Genomic DNA, 27769 nt, shown 5'->3' with positions numbered 1-27769 from the left:
TTGGTGGACATGTTCATTATCAGGGATCCAACTCCTGTTTTTATGTTCACATGTCATGTATATAACTATAAAGGTGGCAGTATACTAGAAATAAAATCAGAGCTGGTCTGGTCAGTAGTCACACAGCAAACCTGGCTTGTTGACCATGACACTGTGGCTTTGATCTCCACAGAGTCCAGACCGGTCCTGTGTAATCTTCTCTGACAGATGGACAGACCAGGGTTGGCAAAACGTGTGTGTGTCCATAACAAGAAGAAGGTGGGTACAGAATACACCACAGTTTGTATGTTTGAACTGTGTATTAAAAATATTTGTGACCACCCATAGCCTGACTTATCTGTTGGTCAGTCTGTGTGATGTAAATGTCAAAATATTGAATGTCAAAAAAAAAGAAACAGACTTCTTAATAATTCTAGGTTTAGATAGAATAGTATTAATATATGTAGAAATATTAAATGTCATCATACTGTATCATCATTGTGTAGTGCCGACTGAGAAATAAAAAACTGTGACACCATGAGACACTCAACTATTTATAACTTCTAGATGCACAAAATCCATTAAAAACAACTAAAACTGTGTGTGTGCACAGCCACAGACTGATAGATGCAGATGCATTCATTTCATTTTTTGTATGTGTGGAACTGGTGCCTCATTTTTCCGCATGTTCCTTAAAGGGATAGTTCAACATTTTGGCAAATTGGCCCGTTGCCATAATGCCCATAGTCTTAGGAGTAGGTTTGTTACCTTTAATTGTTGGTGCAAGCTATTTTTAGAACAGCGGAGCAGAGCCGCGAGCTGCTCAGAGCTACGCTACGGAGGCAAATGGAATTTCTTGGTTTCCCTCATCAAACTCATCAAATACACAATCCAACAACTGCAAAAAGCTCTCATGGACAAGTTGTGACCTGCACATACACCACGCTATGAGATAATAACGTTACCAGACAGAGTTGTTTTAGGTAAATTCATGCAAAACCACTGATGCATGTTGCCTTCAGGGGCAGTTTTTCAGCAAGCAGTCTCTGCATTTACCTCGAAAACAACTCTGTCTTGTAACGTTCCATTATTATCTCATAGCATGGTGAATGTGCAGGTCACAACTTGTCCATCAGAGCATTTTGGAGTTGTTGGATTGTGTATTTGTTGAGTTTGATGAGTTAAACCAAGAAATCCCATTTGCCTCCTAGCATAGCTCTGCTCGGCCGTTCTAAAAACAGCTTGCACCGACAATTGAAGGTAACAAACCTACTCCTAAAACTATAGGCATTATGGAAATGGGCCAATTTGCCAAAATGTTGAACTATGCCTTTAAGGCCCTTTGTGACTGCTTGAGTTGACCTGACTTGATCTCACCTCTGTCAGGTTAGTGTTGTGGATCAAATCAGTTTGGTGTGAGAGTAGAGTATTCTAAATATTGAAATTGAATATTCTGAGGCTGTAGAGCCCATTTCTCACTGAACAAAGGAACACAGTTCAGTGGAGTGTCCCAGTGAAATAAAGAGAATATCTTTCCAAGAAAGGTGCGTTTCACACCTCTGTCAATTACTGTTCGACACAGGTGAGCAGAGGAAGAGAGCAGCAATGTCACTCAGCTACGGCTTTGAATCAATATATATGAAATTAAACTGATATCAATATTAAAGTAATTACAAGAACTGTACGTATTAGAGATTTAATTTCCAGTGTCCTGCTTCCTGAGGTGTGAATATGAATGAGAGCAAGCCATGTGCGTGTATTATTCAACTCACAGTGCATAGTCAGGGAGGATTTTCTTGGTGAAGAACTCCTCTACTCCTTCATCCACTCGGCCCATCCCCTCAGCGGCCTCATTCTCTACTTTTGATACTGGCTCCTGTAACAGAAACACACAGTGTAACACACAGAGGATCAACACTTTAATACTTTGTGGTGTAAAGCACTTTGTGTGTAAGGCTCCTCAACAACTTTTAATTAAACAACTTTCTTGTTCATAACAACTTTCAAATTAACTAACACTGGCCTTCTTTGTATTAGAAGTCATTTACATAATGGGGTTGCTCAGTGGCCTTAAAGTATCAATGCAGTTAATTTCGTTTCTGGTCAGCGCCGAGACACATCCTTCATAACTAACTGCAAAAGGAAGAAAACACAATCTCACTGCTTTGCATGTTAGAGCCAGTGTATCCCATGAATGCAAAGACTCAAAACCAAGCCTGAATCTGTTGAATCTCATGTCACAACCTGTCCATCTCTCCAGCCACCCAGATGCTACAGCGCTGTCTCATCTGACAGACTTTTCCATGATCAGCAGGTTCAGTGCAACAGATACAAACCCTCCTTTAACTGTCCATCCCAGCACCCTAGACTACATAACATTAGACCCTGTAACATGTGTCGTGTGTGATAGAAGTTGTCATAGTGCAAAAATAATGACCACCTGTACATCTCATGTCCTTTTTTATACAACAGTTGAGACAGCAGGCAGACAGTTGTGTGGACTTTTAGATTGCAGCTCCATGGCCTGCACTCTAAATGTAGAGACAGATGTATCCTCACTGAGTGCAATGCATTAGACATTTCTAGCAGCAGAGGCACAAATGCAATTGTCATGGGCTGTGGAGGTGTTGGGAGTGAAATCCAAGTGCTGTTATGACTTGAAAATGACTGTGTATGGCATTCAGATGATAATTCCTGTACTTGTGATGCAGGGGCCAATTTGATGCTTTCACCGGCGGCGCCAATGGCAGACAACACAATACGCTTCGTCACTGGAATAAAAACTGACAATGTTTACTGGGAACATCCGAAAGAACATCAAAGTCTTGCACTCTTTGGATGAGTGTAACTCAAACTTGGTTGATGGATCCCATTGTATCACCCTGGAAGAGCTTGACTTGTGCTGGAAACAGACCCAACAGATGGTTTATGGTGGTGCTGTGCTGAGCTGGATCTCAGCTCCTGTGATGCGAGTGCGTAATGGAGAGCGAGAGTCAGAGCTCTGTTAGACAAGTTCAATGGATTATTTTCCAGGAAATAACTTGAAGTCAAAGATGAGTGGTCGTGGTCCTTCCATCTCCCCAATACAGGAGTGGATCTCGATGAGATGGAGGAAAAGGGTATTACCGGGAAGTCCTGCAGTGGACGGGTGCTAGACTGGAAGAAGAATCGAGTGTGCACTCATTTTATGGAGCTAAACAGACGTGTACCGTTAAAGGGATAGTTGCACTTGCATAGTTGCACTCATTATCTACTCACCCTCATGTTGACTAAGGGCTGGGAGAAGTTTCAGAGTTATCTGTGGCTTCTCTGAGTTACAGAGGGTCTCGGCGTAGCAGTGCATGTCCATATAACGGTTACAAATGGATACCAACTGTCTTTGTAACAAAAAGACACACCAAAAAACATCCAAATACCTCCATGCTGCTCGTATGTAATGTCCGTCTTGTATTGAAGCCCCGAAATTGGACGGACCAGGAAGAGGACGGATCCTGGACCAGGGTCTTTATTTCACTGGGTCCGTCCTCTTCCTGGTCCGTCCAATTTGGACAAACCGGGAAGAGGAGCTTCCGCTACAAACAAGCTTGAAATATAGACTTATTTAATTTTTTTCGGAACAATTTTGCATTTCAATACAAGATGGACATTACATAAGAGCAGCATGGAGGTATTTGGATGTTTTTTGGTGTGTCTTTTTGCTACGAAGACAGTTGGTATCCATTTGCAACCGTTATATGGACATGCACTGCTACGCCGAGACCTCCTGTAACTCAGAGAAGCCACGGAGGACTCTGAAACTTCTCCCAGCTCTTAGTCGACATGAGGGTGAGTAGATAATAAGTGCAATTTGAATTTTGGGTGAACTATCCCTTTAAGGATGCATTTCCTCCGCCTCACCACTACGATGCCCTCGCTGTTTTTTTTTTATCTCCATGGATCTGACCTCTGGCTCATATAATGTTCCACTTAATGAAAATGTTCACCATGTGCACAACCTTTGTTGGCCTCTGTGAGTATAACAGACTGCCACAGGGCCTCTGCACCAATCCAGGCTATTTCACGGCGCTGATTTCATCCATCTTTGGTGTCCAGAACTACACCAGTCTCCCCTGCTACTGCCATGACCTTGTTTTTGCAACATCTGAGGAGCCAGCCCCTGACAGGCTTAAGGTGGCGTTTAGTTGCCTACAGAACCATAGCTCCAAATTTGAATTGTTACTGAATATCATGGCAAAATCTTGTAATACAGAATGAAATATTGACTGTAATCTTGATTTTTTTTATGGTAACATAATGCAAAATATTATATATTTAGAGGCAGGTGCCATAGTAACAACAGAACAATATAAAAAGCAACCCTGTTTACATCACAGCTCTTTTGTGAGGATATTGAACTGTTGGCACCTTAATGTCAATCATGTTTCAAGGGAGTCCCTTCACATCATCGCTTGTTGTTTCTATTTGATCACGACTGGAGTCTGTTGTTGTGTGTTATTAATGACTGTTGCAAGAGTACAGCTAAAACACCCTGATCCATTGCAAGGCGATTTTAACCCTCTTACTTCTTGCTTTACTCATTATGTCGACTCTGCCACAAAGGAAAAAAAGACACTTGATCTGTATAAATGTCAAGGAGGCTTAGACTGCTTCAGCTCTATCATCACTCGGCAGATCAGATCATTATCTGGTTTTCTTCAGCCTTCCTATAAATCCTGTGTCCTGAGGCAGGCTGCAACCATCAGCTCATTCAGAAACTGGATCCCAGACAGAGAGACCAGTGAGTCTCTAAAGGACAGTTTTGAGGACATAGATAGGAATATCCTGCTGAAGTCACAGGAAAATGATAACTCTACGACCTTGACAGGTTGGTTGATTGCACTACAGATTACAGTAACTTCTGTGTGGACACTGTATTACCAGCACACACTGTACTCTGCTTTCTTAACATCAAACCCCAGATCAGCAGTAACATCAAGACCCTCCTCAACCAGAAACAGAAGGTCTCCAGGGATGGAGACAGGGAGAAGCTCAGGTCTGAGCAAAAGAAAAGTAGAGAGGAAACTGCAGCACAAAAACACCGGAGAGGGGTGAAAGGAAATGAGAACCATCACCGGCTATAAAGAGAAGAACAGCCAGATCACATTAGGTGATGTGGACGAGGCCTCAGACTTCAACCTGATCCAGTGCAGGTTTTCTGGAGAATCTTCTTCCCCATCTTCTGCAGCAACAGGTTGATCATGCACTACTAGACCATGGTCCACAAAGAGTGCAGGTTTTCTTTCCAACCAAGCAGCAGCACACCAGACTTAAGACAGTTGATTGGTCAAACTTTGTGTCCATGCCTGCACTAGACCCTCTACACTGCATTTTGCCTACAAGGAACATGTTGGAGTGGATTATGTTGTCCTTTATATCCTCCAACAGGCCATTCCTGCTGGGATGAGCCAGGTCGTTGCCATCCAACGCCCAATCTTTAAAGGGTTAGTTCAACATCTTGGCAAATTGGCCCATTGGCATAGTCCCCATAGTTTTAGGAGTAGGTTTGTTACTTTTAATTGTTGGTGCAAGCTATTTTTAGAACGGCGGAGCAGAGCCGCGAGCTGCTCAGAGCTACGCTACGGAGGCTAATGGGATTTTTTGGTTTCCCTCATCAACCTCATCAAAAACACAATCCAACAACTCCGAAACGCTCTGGTGGACAAGTTGTGACCTGCACATTCACCACACTATGAGATAATAACAGAACGTTATGAGACAGAGTTGTCTTAAGCCTGGTTTATGCTTCTGCGTCGCGGCGATGGCGTAGCTACGCCGTTGACGCGGATCCCTACGCAGACCCTACGTCGTAGCCTGACGTACACCTCCAAAAAATCCTGACTACATGTCGCTTCGACACGTCGCGACACGAACCACAAGGACTGTGATTGGTCCGCTCAGAACGTCAGTGTGGTAATTCACCCGTTCAGCCTCGACTGGTCGGACAGACCACCTCCGCAAACGTCTTCTCCGTCACCTGCGCTTCAACATTTGCAATAAAAGCGTTTGATTTTCAGTTGCCATTGTTTACTGTGACCGGAAGCAATGCGTTCCCTCGACGCAGAACTTCAAATGCTCAACGACGGCGTCGGGTCTACGCTGTAGGTCCGCCGTCGCTGCGACGCAGAAGCATAAACCAAGCTTTAGAGGTTATGCAAAACCGCTGATGCACGTTCCCATTGAGGGCATTTTTTCGGCAAACAACTCTGTCTGGTAACGTTCTGTTATTATCTCATAGTGTGGTGAATGTGCAGGCCACAACTTGTCCACCAGAGCGTTTTGGAGTTGTTGGATTGTGTTTTTGACGAGTTTGATGAGGGAAACCAAGAAATCCCATTAGCCTCTGTAGCGTAGCTCTGAGCAGCTTGCGGCTCTGCTTGCAACAACAATTAAAGGTAACGAACCTACTGCTATGATAGGGATTATGGCAATGAGCCAATTTTCCAAAATGTTGAAGTATTATTTAAGACAAGCTCAAAGGGTTGGGGGTGGATCCCTGCTTCACATCCTGGATTGTGGATTACCCGACAAGACGACCGGAGTAGGTCAGGCTGGGTTAGTGTGTCTCAGTGCTGAGCAGCACTAGGGCTCCATGATGTCTGCAGTGTAATGCTGCATGTTTTATCAGTCACTAGTGGCCAATGCACTGTTCCATGCTGCAGTCTGCTGGAGCAGCATCATGTCTGACCTGAACACAAGGAGACTGAACAAGCTGGTTAAAAACCCCGGGACTGTGATTGACAGGAGTCTAGACTCACTAAGTTGAGTGAGATGTAAAATTCAGGACTTCTTAGACAACACCAACAACATTTCCCCACAGTCTGGCAGGTCAGAGAAGCAGTAGCAACATCTCATCTCACTGCACTGCAGGGCTGAGAGGTTCAGGAGATCCTCTGTCTCCACTGCCATCAGACTGCACAACACCAAAGACAAAAGCGGTTCATGAATGTACTTATTATACTTATAATATTGATATTATTCTACCTCACTGAGATAGTTTCACATTTTTCATTGTTTTTAGTGTCTTTGATGTCAACAGTGCTGATTCCATCAATGAACATAGAAGAGGTCTGAGATGATCTTACACATCTTAGCAGCACTCGACCTGTACTGGCACAGTTCAGCTTGGTCCAGTCACTAACAACATGCAAATATGATGAATATAATAATGGTGTCACCCTCTTCACCCAAAGTATGTTCACCAGGCACCAGAAACACTGCCACTCAATGAAATGACGTCTAGCTTATGGTTTGCACTGCAGCTCAGAAGAACTAGAACTGTAATGAAAATGTGGTTTTAAGGTGCAGAACAGCCTGGATCTTAACAGCGAATGGAGGCCAGAATTGGGAATGTGATGCTGCTCTTCTCAGTTTTATCTCATTTCTACTGAGACATCTGGGAGACTGTGTGTGTGTGTGTGTTTACACAATACAACTTATGGCAACAAACAGCAAGTCCCCATTACTGTATGTCAGAGTGGAAACAATTTGTAAGATTAATATTAGTGCTGGGTTACTATTCAGATGATAAGAAATTACACATATAAAATAAACAAACAAAAAATAAATAACTGGAATAAAACATACATAATAATTGTATTTTATTACACACTATTACATTTGATTTTACCCCATTCAAGCAATTTTCATCAATGGCGGACATGGATTAAAGGTGTTCTGTTAAAATTTGGAGTGGACCTCAGGCTCAAGCTGTTGTGGATGAAGCAAAAAGCAGCTCCAGTACAGGATAGCTGTCATGTGTAAGCATTATTCTAACTGGGTCAAGCCCAGTCTGCAGAAACTTGCTCATATTAGCTTACTGAAGCTGTAGTGTGCAGTGTGTGGTCACTTTTCCAAGGAAAATGTCAAATATTGTATTGGTCTCTGCTTCTCAAACATGATCATTTACTGCTTCTGTTCATGTGAAAAAAGGCAAAATCACCTTAAATGCAAATGTTTAAAATTAATGAGCGATGTAAATAAATATTTATATCATCAAAATATTTTGGCAGCAACTTAGACTATGTAAAGATTTATCATATTGATCATTTTAATATACAAATTTTACAATGAGTACTTCAATATTTTAGAGACCTACACATTCATATAGAGGATGTAAATATGTCATAGGTGACATATGACAACATTACACTGATATAGTGTCATAAAGTAGGGTACGTCATATATTACGTTCTGTGTGGGCGGCTGTGGCCTCAGAATATTGACAACAGCAAATAAAAAATGCAAAGGACAGAAATCTCACAGATGAAAAACAAACAAAGATCCTTGTTTTGTTAAAAATAACTCTGACTAAAATACAACAAAAACAAATGCTCAAAAGTCATCTCAATGGGATACTTCCCTGTTTGTAAATGCAGCATTTCTCCTTCTCCTCCTCTATCTCTTTTAATTGTCCAATGAAAATAATGTGCCTGTCTCTCATTTTCTGCCACCTCCTTTACAACCACCTGTCTCCGTGTGCTACATGCCATCTTGGCACCGAGTAACGTACACTTGTTACCATGGGGAATTGGTGCTGTCTGTACAATGCCACAATGATATTGACGATGTTGACGTAGTAGGTCAGTAAATAAAAGCCGCCTCTGCACATTAGAGCAGCTCTAGAAGTCACAAGCCACTACGTTCACTTTAATCTGTGTCCATCAAACATTTGACATCCTGTCAAATGTTTTCACAGTTTTTACCACAACAAAATGTTGATGCAGATACATTGGCTCTAGATCTACTGCTCTGCGCCGTGCTGCTCTCTGCTTACCCAGCAAGCAGGGGAGCAAATGCTGATGCTTCCCATGGCTGCACGGGCCTGATTGGACAGACTAGACCAGGTGGAGATGAAGCTTTACCAGGCAGCAGATGGGGCTGGAGAAGCTGCTGATGCAGGAAATTATGTAAGAGGACTTCATTACAACTATTTTGTTATGGAAATAAATTGCAACATACTGACTTTTGCGTCTTATTTTTCGGGATCATCTCCAGTACAACTTCCTCAGACCTTCCCGGTCCTGTGCCTTTTTTTTTTTTCTTGTTCGTGTGACTTTTGGACACCAGGACAGTGTTCCATCAACGCTGCAGAGGAGATCGACTTTCAAACAAGCTGCATTATCTTCCTCCTCTGTCATTATGTGCACACACAGGCAGACACAGTTTAGCATCCTGATATCATTACAGTTTACTCATAAATCCTCTCTCTCACTAACCCATTAAAAACAAAAAAAACACTTGATTGAAGTGTTGTTTTGGATTCTGTGTCTAGAAACAGTCACACTGAGCTTGACAGTTAGCCCGCTATCGAAAAGGCGACCACGAGCAGGGGATCCTTAAAGGTCCCATATTATGAAAAACTGTTTTTTTCTGGTATCTACATACATAAACTGATCCTCCCTGAGCCTATCAACTCCTAGAATGAGGAAAGCAAACAGGTCCTGCATCGACTCTGCAGCCCAGCGACTGGTCAAACGGTGCTCATACAGGCTGTTCAGACTCAGCTCCTGTGGTGATGTCACGACGGGAGTGAGGCCGGCCCCTCAGCGCGATAAAACGCCTACCACGTCTATTTCTATGGCTGCAGTGCACAGCAAGAAACTCCTGAGCTAAATTGATGAAATACCGACCAATTTTAAGTCATAAAGTGGTAATAATCTTTGCCGTGTACAGTAACCATGTTACTTAAAGGTGCAGGCACAGAAACAGCTTGTTCTCAGTAGAGCTCATTTGAGCGACTTTTAGACAGCCGACATTCAGGACCACGGATCAGTTTGGGGCAATTTCGAATACAGTTTAGTTGGACGTCTGACAGCCGAGTGAAATTGAGTAAAAAGAGTATAATATGGGATCTTTAAGCCACAGTAATGACAGGGGACTCTAGCTACTTCAGAATAAAAGACAGGACTTTCTTGTGTTGTACTCCTCCTCTCCATGAGATGCCCTCAATGTTCCCCACCTCTGTGCATCACCTGCCTGCCCTGTGATCAAGGACATCCCTCATGGCTGCTGCTCATTTGTTTATGGTCCTTTACTTGACAGCACAGTGGAAGGTTTCCTGATACATTTGCCAGATCCTCCTATGCCTCCTTGTGTTCTAGCCATCTGTTACCTCACCCGCCCTGTTTCCTCGTTCTGGATCCTGTTCGCCTGCCTGTTCCCCGTTGTTAAAATACCAAATAAATCATTCTTATTGTCATTGAATTGACACTGTTGTTGTGACAGACGCGTAGTGACTGCTACTTGGTTGAACTAGTGTCACTCTTATGCGATAAGGAATTGTAACTGAGTCCTTCCAAGTGTTCATGGGTAGAATATAAGGAGACACCAGTGATTGATCTCTAGTCCACCACAGCGATACTGGAGACAGCTCTTGTATTTTAGAGTTTACCTATGACCATGAGAGGAAACCCAGTGGAATATGACATTTCTACAGATCTAAACTGCAAGCAGGAATAATGCTGTCAATAACAGATTTGGGTGGTCTTTAAGACTGGCTACATGGAACAAAAAAACATCCTGAAAATTGTGTCACTGTGTTCTTCATGGAACCATAAATGTTTTATGCAGACCCATCTGAGCATGATGCTATAGAGAACCTCTGTAAAAGTGGGGCTTTTAGCAGCTCAAGAGGTTCTGCTAAGGAAAGAAATACACAGAAAATCTTTTTTTTTTTTTTACTAACAGCAGTTCATCATGCTGGCTTTAGTTTTAATCATTTAAAATACATTATTGTTTAATGCATGCAGTACGTCTAAAAACACAAACCGAGCATAAACGGCTTTGTAGCCATTTTCTTCTGGTGTCATTTGCTGAGTAAATGTAACGTGTGCCGCTGCTTTTTCATCAGGGAGGAGGATGTTTCATCTGGTGAATAATATGATGAAAAACACTGTTTTCTGCAGGAGAGGTCTTAGTTCCCAGAGGCAATATAGCTTAGAGCTCAGAGCAAGCTAACTTATATGTGACATGTCACTTACTGCTGCAGATAAAGAGCATGGTTTATCTGCACTACAGATAAAACTCACACCTCAACATCTTTAAGGAAGGTTGTTTGTCATTGTCTTTAAAATGACTTCTGCCTTTTTTTTCCTCATCTCTCTGGTTACGTTTATAATGTTGAATGGGTAAAGAGTAATGGAAATCTAATGTGTCCTAGTCAGTGGTTTAGTGAAGTTATTTGATTTGTAAAATGATGTCAGCCATGGACAGTATCCAGTGACAGTTTGTTCTCTGTACATCCAGGATCTTGCACACGGAGCAGAAACTATCACCATCAACCCAGCCAGGTGAAACAGTACAAATTGGCAGTCTGTTTTTAAATTGTATATTTAGCCTATGACTGTATTTCTTTGATAATGACAACTGTAAATGAATGACCAGAATTTCTGCAGGAAAAATAATCGTTTTACAGAAACAGCCTCCTTAAATAAATTTAATGTCAAATATGACAGTTTCATTATGGTAACGTGTAATTCATAGTTCATTTTTCAGACAGATCCATTTTATTTAGCAGCGGTGAACTTTATATCGCTGTCAAACGGATGCAACGTCGATGTGGATGTTGACAAGAACTGCCTGTAATTCAATGTAACTGACATTACATACGAGCACTATGGAGGTATTTGGATGTTTTTTGGTGTGTCTTTTTGTTAAGAAGAAAAGTAGTATCCATTTGCAACCATCATATGGACATGCAGTGCTGCACGGAGCCCTGCTGTAACTCAGAGAAGGCACGGAGAACTCTTCTTCTCCCAGCCCTTAGTCGACATGAGGGTGAGTAGATAATCAGTGAAATTTCAATTTTGAGTGAACTATCCCTTTAACTCTTACTTTCCACTGAAGCCATCAACTACACATCCTAATTGAATAAACTATTTACCGTTAGTCTGCTACAGGAAAAATCTTCACATCATTTAGTGACCATCTTTATGTAGCCTGCTGGTTACTAGTGTTGGTAATGGCTGCTATTTCTCACAGCATTTGTTGTTGTTGGCCAATAAATTGTTAAACGCATAAATGAAGTCTGACCACTGAAGAGCAACACTTCACCACCGATCTCAATCAGAGAGTTCACGTCACCTAGTGCAGTGTTGTTAGTCTCTAACAGTAACAGCAGCTCACAGTGACAGTGACACCGACAAAACAGCAAATGCGTCTCTTTCTAAAAGAGAAATCACACACAAGACACAATTTACACACACAAGGTCAACGTAGATAAAGAGAATTCCACGTTTTTTCCATTAACACAGTGACAGCACATACCCCCCATTAATGTGAAAACATGAATAATTGAGTTAGTGAAAGCATTCCCAGGAGAGAGAGAGAGAGAGAGAGAGAGAGAGAGAGAGAGAGAGAGAGAGAGAGAGAGAAATCAGCACTGGGAACAACCCAGGGAACACCACTCCCAAAATGCATGTGCCTTCTCTCTCTCTCTCTGTTTCTCTCTCTCCCACACACACACACACACACACCCACTCACCCACTCACACATACACACTGAGCACGTCTACATGGAGCAAGAAAATGCAAAGAAAAAGATGGCTACCATTATTACTAGAGCATCACAGAATGATAAGAATGACAGCAATGAAGAAAAGATAGATAGCTGGATAGCTAAAAAGCTGGACAGACAGACAGACAGACAGACAGATAGATAGATAGATAGATAGATAGATAGATAGATAGATAGATAGATAGATAGATAGATAGATAGATAGATAGATAGATAGATAGATAGATAGATAGATAGATAGATAGATAGATAGATAGATAGATAGATAGATAGATAGATAGATAGATAGATAGATAAATATTTGTTGCATCAACATAAGGATGCTTGTCATATAAGCAATATGCCCTCCATTCCTTTCATTCCTCCCCTGTCCTCCTGTATTTCCCTTTTTTTCCCCATCTTGTTGTTTTCATTTTCTGGTTTTCCATCCTTTTCTCCTCGGGGATCCCTCTGTAGTCATGCAATTAGCTTACCACTTCATCTACCCTTCCCTCTGTGCTTCGTCCATCTCTCCTTTCCTGCTATCTTTCATCTAACCGTCCCTGCATCCTGCTGTCTACCTGTCTATGGCTATATTTCACTGAATACATTTTATATGCGCATGCATATGTTGTGTGTGTGTGTGTGTGTGTATAAATGCAAATGATGTGTAATTTCACGGCTGTATACGTGTGTGCATGTGTTTGTGCTAATACAAATGCACTATAATTTCTGCATGCCCACTGACATATTTGTGTATGTTTATGTGCATGTATATGTGTATATGTATATGTGTATGTGCGTGTGTGTGTATGGTCATCGGTAAATATCTATGGGTAAATCTGTGTTCCTACCTGAGGCCTGGAGGAGGGGGGCTGTGTATGTGTGCGTCGTGGCCGTGGTCGAGAGGCGGTGTAGTGCCTTAGAGTCTGTCCCTGGCTGGGTAGAGGCTCCATGGGAGAAGCGGGGGATCCAGAGCCGGGGAGGGCGCCTTGGCTGGGGCCGCGGCCGGGGAAGGGAGCCTCTGGTCTGGGTAAGCCTCTGTGGCCAGCAGCCTCTTCCACTGACACCGGAGCAGAGACGGAGTAAAGGAGGGGGAGACTGGGAGGAGGAATGAACGATGCTCTTCTCGGTCTTGATATCGCTGCTGCAGCATCCACCACTGCCACCTCCCCCTCCCTCCACCTCCTACCCCTCTGTCCCGGGGGGGAGGGGGACGGGGAAGTGGTAGGGGAAGGGGAGGGGCTTGAGGCCATGACTGACAGAGGGGTTGCTGATGGCAACCGGGGGAGGCCACATCTTCCCTCTCCTCCTCCTTCCTGCTCCCAGTCTACATCCAGGAGACCTGAGAGAGAGGCAGAATGAATGATGAGGAGAGAGGCACAAAGAGAGGTAATGAAAGAGCGGAGGACGGAGAGAGGAGAGGAAGGGAGGGAGGGAAGGAGGGAGGGAAAGATGGGGAATCCAGCCCATGCAGCAAGCATGCTTTTTGCAGGAATGCACCATATGTATGTGTATCTAGGGCAGGCAGAAAAGGAAAAGCATGGGGGAGTGAACAGACAAGAAAAGTGTTACAACGGATAGGAAGGGGGTGTGAGGAAAGTCAGACTTGGGGGGAAGGAGAGACTGAGCAATAAAAAGGGGGGAACAAAGGATGGCAGAGCGGAGCAGAGGAGAGAGAAATAATCAGTTAAGCATAGCCATGCAGAGAGGAAACGGAGAGGAGAGGAGGCAGAGCAGCAGATGAATGCTGCAGTCGCTGTGCATTACATGGAGAAACACAGTCATCAGCCTGTCACACACTCACTCATACACACATAACCCATGGTTACACTGATATTATTATGAGTAGTATTTCAGTTTCATGGTCTCCTCCATTTTATGAAAAAATTAAAAAATTAAAAAAACAAGGCAATACATGTTGTGACATTCATCTAGCTAACACAAATACACAGAAACACACAACATGAAAATATGATTCCTATGTAGTGCTAATAATCATGCCGATGTCATAGCAGCAGAGAAATAAACATGTAATTCAATGACATTAATGAATTAAATCACAATTATTTGTTGGGAACACACTGTTGTTAAACAGTTTATTATTTCTAAATGGTAATTACACCACTATTATTCTATTATGTTGTGGGTTTAAAAAAAGTGCCCTTAATTTGCTGCATTTTGTACCCTTGTGTATATAATATCAACATTTACAACATAGGCATATGTACATAGCCTGATGAAGAGACATATATTATTTGAGAAGCTGGTGGAGACCAAAGCAGAGGTAAAAGGTGACACACTAAACATGACTGTAAATTAATGTTGCACTGTGTTTGTTGTAAAGCTGCACAAGATGAACATTTGTCATATTAACAAGATTTATATTCCCCATTCTTTTGAGTTTTGACCACAAACTTGAACTGAATGTAACTTGCAAATAAAGCAATCACACTTTGAATTCAGATATGTCAGAGACACATCGAGGTGGTAATAGTAACAGTGTCTTACTCTTAATTGAAGGGGCCGGCCTCAGGCTCTTGCAGTGGAAACTGTTTCTCCAAAATGCTGGACTGTACTGGTGAGTAGAAGTAAGAAACAGATAGATGAAAGCATGAATAACTGAATGCATAGAGGGAGAAAGATGGCATGTTCCTTACATCATCAGTTGGGAAGTCACCCTCAGCCACACGGAGCTCTGGGATGTTCAGAGCACTGCAGGGATTTTCTTTTATAACGCAGTCCTACACAAAACACAAAGACATCTCCAGTCAGTACAACATACTTGACCTATTTTCACACACAATATGTGCATTTCATATTTTCTAAATATATAATAAATCAGTGACAATTTTGTTTAATTAGCATAATAATAGCCATTTGTGTTTTTTCTATACAACAGACAACATTTAATGAGCTATGTTTGTGTACTGTCTTACACACTGACACAAATTGGTGGATTAGGCTAATTAAACAACAGGATTTTGATTGAGTTAGTAGTTTCCCCACATTTGCAAGCTTAAGCTAGGCTAAACACATCCTGAACTCATCTCTGGGGTGGACACCCACAGACAAAACTAATATTCATTTTTAAATGAATCTGATTGTGTGTAAGAAAACACAGTACCAGCTGGCTTACATTTAGGCAGCATATTTTTTGAAAAACTAAAGCAGTACATTTAATAAGGGCTGCAAAGTTCTCAAGAGGTGCTTGGGGTGGATGGTGGTGGTGGGTGTTACCGGAGAGTGGGCTTCACATCCACATTCCTGTCCGTGGTTTAGGCAACAAAAGCACTTCTTTGAACTGTGAACTTTCTTCTATATTCGTCCGAGGTCTTTACCAAGATCAGCTAAAGTGAGAGAACCATAAAAACTATGCGGGACTACGTTAGCTGTGCTGCAAAAATCAGATTTTTGTGTGTGGAAAACAAACAAGTCTGAACTTTTAGCTGATGTGTTCATAAATTGCCAAACCCACTTAAAAACGTTATGTTGAAGGGCCACAACAATCTCTAAATGGATATTAGAGCTCTTTGGTTACATAGAAGAAGAGAAGAGACCCAGATATCTGATCACCTTCTCATACCTGGTTCTGAAACCTGATGGAACCAGTTCCCAGCTGTTACTGGTCACTGTGTGGCAACTAGAGACCCCTTTGTCTCTCTCTGCTTCAGCCTGGATACTGGGTCACCAACACAGTAACTGTGACTAAAGCAGTCAGTAAGCCAGCTAATGATGTTTACAAGCCACAGGGAAACATCAGGCAGAGTTAGCATCAAGCTAACAAGCATCACAAAGCAGCTCACTGGAAAACACCTCTGTCTTACCATTGACAGAGTAACAATGAATAAGCCTAGCATAGCATAGCATAGCATAGCATAGCATAGCATAGCATAGCACAGTTGTTCTTATAAGGAGTAGTGCACCATATAATTCAACTAGTTACACTAGCAGGGACAGCTTTTTTTTTTTTTTTTTTTTACATTATCATTGCTCCACTACTGGATGTGAACCTCCTCAGCCTCACAACATTTTTCTTTCATCCAGACTGCTGTGAAGCCCTGAAACCAAGGCAGCTCACCACCACTTGACCTTTGTGTTATGCATGTTCAAAAGCCAAAGGCATGCTGCTCAGTGTTCACACAGCAACAGCATCGTCACAGATAAACCTCCTGTCTGAGCCTGAGGAAGAATCACCCTGACCAAAAGAAATGATTACCAAAACTGATGTTTTAAACAGTAGAGTATTGTATTCTTTGTTTTATGGATAACCTGAACGTTTTGCATTAAAATTAGTAACATTCTTGGCCAGTGTGTGATTTTTTTGTTTTTCATTGTGTCATACTGTCAGTGATGTCTGTCAACTATTCTCTGAGGAGTTATGATTAACTATCTTCCCTGGGTTAGCTTTGCTGTAGTTCATCTTCTTCCACTATAAACACACACACACACACACACACACACACACACACACACACACACACACACATGATGTGGTGCAAAATAGAGCCATGTGGTATTTTCTTGGCGTACATAAATTCACACCGACCCTAGCTGTGATGGGAGATATGGGTGGGAACCCAGTGAGGTACGGTGGAGTGTACATATGGTGCGTTTATGGAATAGGATACTAGGATTAAATTGTAACAGGACTGCAAGAAAAATCTTTGAGTGGGACACTCTGACCAATGGGGCATGGGATATGACATCTTGCTGAGAGCTGGATATGAAGACCATTATTATAACAAAGAGAAAGTGGAGATTAACGTATTAAAAGAAATTATTTTTCAACAAAGTAAAGATAGATGGGCATTAGATACTTGGGGTAAACCAAAACTGCGTACTTACTGTGAAATAAAACAGGTATTTGACCCAGAAAACTATGTTTTGTATAATTTGTCTAAAAAGAAAAGATCCCTGTGTGCTCAATTGAGAGCTGGTATTCTTGGTCTTCATATCGAGACAGGCAGATATGTTGGCACAGCAGAAGACGATAGAATTTGTAACTTATGTGACATCCAAGAGGTGGAGAATGAAATTCATTTTGTGTTCTATTGTCCTTTCTATGACTCTATAAGACAAAAAATGTTTAGTAAGGTAGATCCAAATAATTAATTTGTGTGGTTAGACGATGCTGAGAAGCTAAAACATCTTTTTCAGTTGAATATATGTGCATTTTCTTTATTTCTTGAAAACGCTTGGTGCAATGAGACGAAGAGCGATAGTTGAGTACTGAAAGTAATCTTAAATTGTTTATTTATGTAACACCAACAGGAAGGACTGTCTAGTCTTTTTTTGTATTTGTCATTAAATGTGTCTTGTAATTTCATATGGGATGGGTCACAGTGGTGGCATGACACGAAAAAAAAAACATTCATTCATTTACTCACTCACTCACTCACTCACTCACTCACTCACTCACTCACTCACTCACTCACTCACTCACTCACTCACTCACTCACTCACTCACTCACTCACTCACTCACTCACTCACTCACTCACTCACCAGTTTGTCCTGTGCCATTGTCAGATCCTGAAGAACTTGTTCTATGATGCTTTCAGCCAAAGAGACACTCAGTGTTTGTCTTAGTTCACTGGATGGATAAAAAGTGGAAATCATAAGCTTAAGTGATCATAAATCAGTTATTAACAGTAATAAAATCATATTTTGCATTATCAATATCCAAATAGTTTAATTCTCCAGTATTTTAGAAACATGTCTATGTGTCTGTCACATCCATGACGTATTAAGCTTTATGTAACTACAGTGAATCAGCTCAGACAGGCTCTTAGTTACTGCATCTTTATGCTGACAGGAGTGTTATTCATTTTTTCAAGCCCCTTGATCAAAAATCAATGTATTGGACATAAATTTACATACATACATACCATTTTGACAAGATAATGGCACTATATGAAAAGCTAGCAAATTGCCAAAATCACTAAAATACGAATACACACTATAATTTCATAAATAAATGAATAGGCCTACAGAAATAAATAATTGCTTAAATTATAAATAAATGCCTAAATACACAGAAAAATAATTTTGGTCATGAAAAATGTTCTTTCTGTTTTTACATATTTATCTATTTCTGCATTAATTAATTTATTTCCACATTTTTGCTGTACAGAAAAATGATGTTGCTGGAAAGGGAATCGACCTACGTGAAGTGCTGATGACTATTTCATAATTCGTGCCTCTACCGCAGAAATATTTTCACAAAAGCAGTTTCTTCCTTCTTCCCAGTGATCTGTTACTTCACACAGTCTCTAAGGTGATTGTACAGAATAAATGAGGTTCATTAAAAAGGCAGAAATGACGCTGACTTATGTAAGTGTTATTACCGCAGTCTGTCGTTGATGATCTGCCCCGTGTTCTCCACCAGACTGCTTCTCAGGAACGTGTGTGTCTGTCTGCTTCTTTTGGACACACACTCTGACACACACTCGCACACACTTGATCGCTGGACCAGCCGCGGACACACTGCCTCTGCGCTCCTCATCAGGCCTTGAGCCATCTCCTGTAACACACAGGGTGACACAAAACCAAACGTCTGAGTCAAGACTGAGACACAGAGTCCACTGCTAAGACCCCTGAACTGGGCTCTACCCAGCTTCCATTAACTTAGACCCCGTCTGTTTAGGACTGTTGTTAAGAGATACACGTAGTGTAAGATGCAGGATTATTATTATTAAAGGGATAGTTCACCCAAAATTCAAATTTCACTCATTATCTACTCACCCTCATGTCGACTAAGAGCTGTGAGAATTTTCAGAGTTCTCCGTGCCTTCTCTGAGTTACGGGGGGGTCAGCGCAGCAGTATTTGTCCATATAATGGTTGTCAATGGATACCAACTTTCTTTGTCCAAAAAGACACACCAAAAAACATCCAAATACCTCCATACTGCTCGTCTGTAATGTCCCTCTTGTATTGAAGCCCCGACATGAGAAATTGTTCCGCTGGTCAGTGCAAATCACGCGAGATTTGCACTGACACAGGAAGAGCAGTGAACCGAGACACTGGGAGCTTCCTCTACAAACAAGCTTAAAATATAGAATTATTAAATTTTTTTCGGAACAATTTCTCATGTCAGGGCTTCAATACAAGAGGGACATTAAAGACGAGCAGTATGGAGGTATTTGGATGTTTTTTGGTGTGTCTTTTTGGACGAAGAAAGTTGGTATCCATTGACAACCATTATATGGATAAATACTGCTGCGCGGACCCCCCGTAACTCAGAGAAGGCACGGAGGACTCTCACGGAGAAATTCTCACAGCTCTTAGTTGACATGAGGGTGAGTAGATAATGAGTGAAATTTGAATTTTGGGTGAACTATCCCTTAAATGTGTAGCTAGATGTGAATTTCTCCTAATGGCGAAGTAAAGATGCACTGATTATTGCACAATTCTAAACTATTAAGATTTAATTGCTGAAATGTTACTGTACATTTTGACACATTTGCAAAGCTTTAGTACATCATGATTCATACATTGATTCATAACTAGTGATGAACGATGTCCACTTTATTTGACAGCTGTCATTAGTGGGCTTGGAAAACAGAAAACACAGGAACTCCAGTCAGAGTCTTAAATATGTCTCGTCATTCAACAAACTGCAATTCCTAAAAAAAAAGGCTGAACTGGCACATAAACATTTATCAGTATCAGGGCCATTGTATAGGGGAGAAAGGTGATGATAATTCTAGGGGCCCAGCGACCAGTAGGGCCACAAAAAACCCCAGTAGTCTAATCTTTGTATGACTGAATTATTCTGCATAAGACCCTGACTAATACTCATAGTAATGCTGCATTAGCATCAAAACAAAGTAAATAAAAAATGATAATACATACGTAGTCTAAGAAAAAAAGTGGAAAAGTCAGGGGCCCACTTTAGTATTCTTTCAGGGGCCCCAGAATTCCTAGCAACGGCCCTTCTGTGATGAGGACAGTGGCTGAGCTCAGCGTTTCAATGTGTAGCCTACCTGAATACTCCGAGTGAACTCGTTGGTGAGTGCGGTAGCAGCGTCTGTGAGGATGCAGTTCACTGAGACTCCATCAGAGGCGCACTTCCTGCCCGCCTCATACAGAGAGGGAAGGAGCTGCACACGCAACAAAACAAGAGAGGCTTCAGTTACACTCCTCGACACTTCATTTCCTACAATATAAGACAGTTAGTCAAACTGTGTAATCTGTAATTACGCTGTTAATACATGTGACCTTTCAAATGATCACACAACAGCTCATTCCAGCTTTATCTGACCTCGGCCTGCAGCCCGGACCAGGTCTGGGCTCGGGCAGAGACTCTAACCTCTAATTAGCATTAGTGGCTGCAATATATTGAAATGTGCTGTAATATTCTCCTCTCTTGAGTTTGTAAAAGCTCTCAGTAACACTTAATGATAACTAATAAAAACATTAATTAAATACTGATATTAATAAGTAAACATGCTGTTGCCTTCCTGGCCTTGTGGTTTAGGTTTAGGTTTAGGTTTATTTATTTAGCACACATTTATATTCAATGGTGCAAGGAGGGAACGAAGCCGATTGGCTTGTACATAAGTTCCACCCCTGTCACAAATTACAACAAAACAAATTTCTATGGCTAACAAATAAACATAGAGAGAGAAAAAAGGAGATAAAGTGCATACATAATCAACGTTATATGAGCAAAATGAGCAAAAATTAGAAAAAATGAAGAGATAAAGAACAAAGTGATCAGTAACAAATAGAGACAATAGAAATAAGGTACAAAAAATTCATAGATTGAAATCATAAAAAGACAGAGTAAGGATGTGGGATATGGAGAGAGCGGGAAATTCAGAAGTTCCTAATCATATTGTTGTATTTTCTTATTAGGAAAACAACAACATGATTACTGTAACTCAGTGGGAGTGAAGAGATGAAATTTCTGCCCCCTATGGATGTGGAGCAAGTAACACAATCTTACACATCACACTTTGAAAGGAGCCTCTCTGACAGCATTAGCTTGAGCAGGATTTATGGGTTTGGCATTAGGTTTTACATGGTTATTAAATAAAGTGACCACTGATTTTATATATTACACATCAATATCAAATTGACTTTCATGTACTTTTCTAATAGCTAGCTGCAACTCAGTCCCTCAGTTCAACAGAGTGTGGGTGTAGTTATTTATATCATGGTGAAGCCGGTGGAGCAGTCTGTACCTTGAAGGACTCTCTGGCATTGTCCAACACGTCCTGTGCTGTCAGGATGTCAGTTTGGACGTCCGGGTTGCTGCAGTGGCTTAAACGCTGAAGGCTGTTCTCCAGCTGCCGACACATTCCTTGGACCAGCTGACAAACAGAGACATACAGAGCCTGAAGGTACAGAAGTGGGTGCCGCTGGTCTACAACCAGCTTTAATGAAAGAACTCATCTTTGAAGACGAGATTCAATTTAATGTATCACATACAGTATTTATCATTGGATGAGTAACGTGAAATGAATGTTTCACTCTTTGCTATTGGTCATTGGTATTGCTGCCGCTGGTACCTGCTGTAGTCATGCTATGTTTGTGTGCAGGGTTCCCAGATTAGTATATTTAATTAGTATTCCATCTTCAATCCATATTCAATATGTCCATCTGTCCTATTCTTGTGGACATGTGGATGCCTGAGAAGCTGATTTGTCATTTGCCATCCTGCAATTTGGTTTTATTCCTTTTCCGATAGACCCTATACAGTCACCATAAGTTATCATACATATTCAACAACTTGCATTCCCTGTGGTGTACCACAAGCTCATTTACCAGGCCCAATTTTATTTTCCATCTACATGCTACATCTATGTATTTCTACATATTGCTCCCTCTAAATGTACTTATTTATACTGATACAAATTTGTTGCCCCCCTTCTTAACTGATTTTGACTTTCTGATTATCATTTGTGTTGTTGCTGTTATTGTTATCATTATGGTATTTCTTACCTTTTCAGATTGATGAGTCCTAAACACTTGCTGAAGTTCCACTCTGTCAGACTGTCTCTGGTTGTTTCTGTCTAAGCACTGTTGAATCTGTTCACAGAAAGAAGAAAAAGCTCATTTCAAAAACAGAACACAGTGACACATTGACAATAAAAACAGAGACACACTGACTGTAAAGTCCAGTGTGAGATTACAAAAGCATCTTCATAACCCTGCTATATTTCAAGTGGACATTTACAGCATGCGAAAGACGTGAGAGATGACAAATACACTGAGTATATATTGAGGGTTTTAAATCTTCTCCAGGTTGTGAACACAGACCTTGTGCAGAGCTTCTTTTGTCTTGTCTGGGTTGCTGCGGTAACTCTGCGTGATGTCAGCCATGGGCAGAGACATCTGCTGTAGAGTAAAGTTCCTGCACAGGAAAGAAGCTCACCATCAAAATTCACATCGATCCACGCAGCAAAGTTCACTTTCCTACAGACTTTTAGTCATAACAGCAAACTCTGAGGACGGCAATAAAAGTCCACTGGTCTGTTGGGTGGACCGAGTTGGTTGTCTTAAAATATCACATGTGGGGACACATGGTCCCCACATGATGAACCCCATCGAGCAGTCATTCACTGACTTTAATCTGAGTCCAAACATGCATATGCAGGTAAATGTAAACTCTACTACTGTCCATCTCTGTAGAAATGGGTATGAATGAGTATTTTTCAATTAGTGAATTTCTATAGTGGGTTTTCTGTGCATTATCTAATGCGTGTATAATGGATTTTTCACAATAATTAGTGTGACACTACTTTTTCAAAAAATGTTTTCCTTTTTCAATATTTTATGCTTTGTTGTTTCTCTGCTGATCCCTTTTAATACATGAATGTGTTTATATATATTTGATGGGTTTTGTGTGTGTGGTGTTGTGGGCCACCTCATGTGATCACCTCACTGCTCTCTGGTCCATTACCAAATAAGGTGCTTGTCATACCAGTGCTGGTGTATGTGTCTCACAGGTGCTTCCAACTCACTAACCAGCACCAACTCCCCATTGGTTGAGACATACACTATATTACCAAAAGTATTCGCTCACCTGCCTTTACTCATTCTATGAACTGAAGTGCCATCCCATTCCTAACTCATAGAATTCAATATGATGTCGGTCCACCTTTTGCAGCTATTACAGCTTCAACTCTTCTGGGAAGACTGTCCACAAGGTTGAGGAGAGTGTTTATAGGAATTTTTGACCATTCTTCCAAAAGCGCATTGGTGAGGTCACACACTGATGTTGGTCGAGAAGGCCTGGCTCTCAGTCTCCGCTCTAATTCATCCCAAAGGTGTTCTATCGGGTTCAGGTCAGGACTCTGTGCAGGCCAGTCAAGTTCATCCACACCAGACTCTGTCATCCACGTCTTTATGGACCTTGCTTTGTGCACTGGTGCACAGTCATGTTGGAAGAGGAAGGGGCCCGCTCCAAACTGTTCCCACAAGGTTGGGAGCATGGAATTGTCCAAAATGTTTTGGTATCCTGAAGCATTCAAAGTTCCTTTCACTGGAACTAAGGGGCCAAGCCCAGCTCCTGAAAAACAACCCCATACCATAATTCCTCCTCCACCAAAGGCCAAGTGATTAGGACACCTGATTCTGATCATTTGAATGGGTGAGCGAATACTTTTGGTAATATAGTGTATATGTGGATGCAGAGAATTGGTCAAATACATGAAAAAATCTTCTTCTCAGCTGTGTCTATTTACAGTAAATGATGTGTATAATGTGTTTCTCTATGGCCCTGATGAGGGCCACAAGCCGAAATGCGTTGGTCAAATGAAGTTTTTTTTTTTTCCGTATCACAAGTGTTGCTGGAGCTCCTTTGAACATTTTCCACTGTGTTTCCACTACCCCCAGAGTCCTGGCAGACAACTTTTTATGTTGAATGCACAAATTAAATCTATTAGGACCTGAGGACTTCTCTTCACTGAGTGCTTAATGGTGACTATAATTAGCACTGCAGTTTTTAAAAGGTGCATATTGGCAAAAATGTTATTATCAAATTCAGTCAGCTCTGATAACTGTGTGTGTGTGTGTATGTGTGTGTGTGTGTGTGTGTGTGTGTGTGTGTCTTTGACCTTTCCAAGGCATCAGCCACGTCCTGGAACCCTCTGGCAGTCACATTGTTTCTGTCCCATGTTAGAGTCCTTGAGAGAGGGAGAAAGGTCAAGTCTAGTGAAGCTATACCTGGTACAAGATGACACACACACACACGCACACGCACGCGCACACACACACGCACGCACACACACACAGGGTGCACACAGTTGATGTAGTATCGACCAGGCAATACCAAACCACATTCTACTGCAGCCAATCAAAAGTCAAATGCTAGTTCCAGATAATAAAATGGTGACATCTAGTGGTGAACAGTTGAGCATGACGCCTCAAAGGTTTCTGCTTCGTTACAGTGACAGGTCGGGTGTGACCATGGTCCTGTTCCTGTGGCATTATTCTGTAATTCACATCATATTAGAACCTCTGATTGTTGTGTGTTCAACATCTGGGCTGGTGTGTGTGTGTGTGTGTGTGTGTGTGTGTACCTCAGTCTGGTGTTGTTTATCAGTGCTTTAGCCAGCATTTTGGCTCCAGTGTCCCCGATGTTGTTTCCACTGATGTCCAGCTCAGTCAGAGCAGCGTGGCTGCCCAGAGCGCTCAGCAGGATGTACATCCCAGTCTTCAGCTTAGAGTCACACACTGATAAAGACTGCAATGGCTGTAAACACACAAACACACACAGACACACACACATAAGACAGTGCAGTTTTCTCTTCTGGGAATTGTTATTGACTCAAATCTAACGTTCAAAAACCACATAAAAAAAAGTAAGTCAAAGAGTTAGGTTCAGTTTAGCAAACTTTAAAGGGACAACGAGGAGTTTCTCCATCGGCAGAACGAAAAATCCTGCGACAATAAAAAAGTCTCATATTAATGTGGATGAATCTACGTTACCCACACTTGTTAATGGGCCCATTTTCGATAAATATATCATTTTGTCTCTATCGTTATTTTGTTATTATTAGTGGTGGCGGAAATGTTGGGTGAGCCGACCAGCATTTCCTTACTTTCGGTTTTGCGGCGAGTCATGGGAATAACGCCGCCGAATCGCCGTTTATGGTCGGAACTACGACAGTATCTGATCGTCTTCGAACCTCTGACTTTAATTCTTGATGAATGAAAACATGAGTCTGTCTTGCGCCGGTCAAAGAATTTCACGGTGCGCGCGGAGGCTCATAAATGTAGTGTGAAAACGCTTCGCTTTTCCAAAACAACTCCTCGTTGTCCCTTTAAATATATAAGAAACACAATGACTTTTAATGCTGCCAAATTATATGTGAATGCCATGGTCATGTCGCATCTACCATACTGCCTCACAAGCTGGGGACAAACCAATGGCTCAACATTGAAGCCATTGGAAATCCTGTACAAGCACCACAAACCGAGCAGCTCACATCACTGTACCATCCTACACAAACACAAGCTTCTGAGTTGGGAAGATGTCATAAAATATAGGAACATCTATCTGGTCTTTAAAATCCTGCATGGTTTAGCTCCCCCTCCACTGAACTCACTCATAAACCAACGCAGCACTGTTCAGATCACTAGAAGCACCACACGTGGTGACTTATCAGTCCCACTCAAGAAAAGTACATTTGGCCAGTTATCATTCTCTGTTACAGTAAAGCAATACATAATTGGAACTCACTTCCCACATATCAAAGATACACATACAGTACATACTCCACTTTTACAGCCAAGGTAAAAACATGGCTTGCCGACAATTACACCTGCACACACAGAACTGTGCATATGACTGCAACATATGACTGTGTGTTATTTACGTCATGATCATGGATGCTGCCTGTCTACAGTACGTGATGTCTGTCTGCACTCCTGAATGTGACTGGATTATGTTTTATGTGCTGCTTCTGTATGTTTTGATTATGTGTTGTCTCTGCATGATTGTACTGATGTTTCACTGTTCTCTCCTATCTTCTTTGATTTATCTTGTCTGTCCTAAGGCTCTCTTTTTAAAGGGACAACGAGGAGTTTTGGAAAAGCGAAGCGTTTTCACACTACATTTATGAGCCTCCGCGCGCACCGTGAAATTCTTTGACCGGCGCAAGACGGACTCATGTTTTCATTCATCAAGAATTAAAGTCAGAGGTTCAAAGATGATCACATACCGTCGTAGTTCCGACCATAAATGGCGATTCGGCGGCGTTATTCTCACGAAACCGAAAGTAAAGAAACGCTGGTCAGCTCGACCAGCATTTCCGCCACCACTAATAATAACAAAATAACGATAGAGACAAAACGATATATTTATCGAAAATGGGCCCATTAACAAGTGTGGGTAGCGTAGATTCATCCACATTAACGTGAGACTTTTTTTATAACCAAATAGAAATTCCTTGTTGTCCCTTTAATCAATGTGCTGTAATATATTGTTTTTGTTTTTTGTTTTGCTTTTTAGGGTGCCTATTGTCATCTGGGACTGCAGCAGGATATTAGTAATATTAGCAGGATATTAACTAATAAACTAAACTAAACTAATGCACTGACTCTGAGTAGATGGATGTCAATGTAGCCTGTAAATGTTGTTCAGAAAGAAGTGACACTGCAAACCACTGCATCCGTGCGCTGTCATGCACTGTATACTTTACTGAAATGAGGATGCTAATCTGCCTGAGAGGAACTGAAATGAAATAAATTGCTACTCACACACTCTTCATCCTGAATCAGATGAGCTATACGTTGAAGAACATCGGTGAGAGCTCTGGTAGACAGAGAGAGGACGAATCAATCAAAGAGATCAAGAAATATGACACAGATGGGATGAAATTATGGAATAAAGGGAAAAAAAGGACAGAAAAAAGAGAGATACATTTCAGCAAAAAACAAGAATAGGTAAATCTACAAAGTTTGACTGAGAAATGTTCCATTTTGGCTCCTGACTGTGCTGTCTGACTGTGACCGCGCCTTGAGCAGTTTTCATGTAATAAATCACACAAGTGGGACTTCAGACTGAAGTACTTTGTCTGAAGGACACTGAGACCACCTCCGAGCCGCCAGCTGGACAGTCAGAGGACGCTCCTTTAAATCAAACCACTTTGATTTTTCAAAGTTAAATTGTAAAAAATGAAACTTTGAAAGGTCTCGATGCTCCTGGTTCCATGCAGAGCTCCGTCTGGTGTCAGACTCTCGTCATTTTTATTCCTCTGCACCATGACGGGCTGCAACTTCTTGTGTAACTCAATAATTCTCT

General features: G+C 41.5%; 1 protein-coding gene across 3 annotated transcripts in view; it reads right to left on the bottom strand.

Moving 5' to 3' along the window:
- carmil2 (capping protein regulator and myosin 1 linker 2) overlaps positions 1 to 27769 on the bottom strand; it is a 68642-nt gene that overhangs the window by 16406 nt on the left and 24467 nt on the right. For all 3 annotated transcript variants that reach the window (XM_085778244.1, XM_085778243.1, XM_085778245.1), the window contains exons 20-32: positions 27226 to 27280; positions 25044 to 25216; positions 24579 to 24647; positions 22780 to 22873; positions 22462 to 22548; positions 21702 to 21830; positions 20499 to 20615; positions 18860 to 19035; positions 18018 to 18105; positions 15172 to 15255; positions 15023 to 15089; positions 13366 to 13856; positions 1752 to 1855 (exon numbers count right to left, since the gene is read on the bottom strand). In XM_085778244.1, coding sequence (XP_085634370.1) covers positions 1752 to 1855; positions 13366 to 13856; positions 15023 to 15089; positions 15172 to 15255; positions 18018 to 18105; positions 18860 to 19035; positions 20499 to 20615; positions 21702 to 21830; positions 22462 to 22548; positions 22780 to 22873; positions 24579 to 24647; positions 25044 to 25216; positions 27226 to 27280 — 1734 coding nt within the window. The remainder of the gene's footprint in view (positions 1 to 1751; positions 1856 to 13365; positions 13857 to 15022; positions 15090 to 15171; positions 15256 to 18017; positions 18106 to 18859; positions 19036 to 20498; positions 20616 to 21701; positions 21831 to 22461; positions 22549 to 22779; positions 22874 to 24578; positions 24648 to 25043; positions 25217 to 27225; positions 27281 to 27769) is intronic.

The sequence above is a fragment of the Trachurus japonicus genome, chromosome 6, assembly GCF_045865225.1.
Source record: "Trachurus japonicus isolate A0001 chromosome 6, Traja_1.0".
Taxonomy (NCBI): domain Eukaryota; kingdom Metazoa; phylum Chordata; class Actinopteri; order Carangiformes; family Carangidae; genus Trachurus; species Trachurus japonicus.
This window is presented reverse-complemented; position numbering and strand designations above follow the sequence as displayed.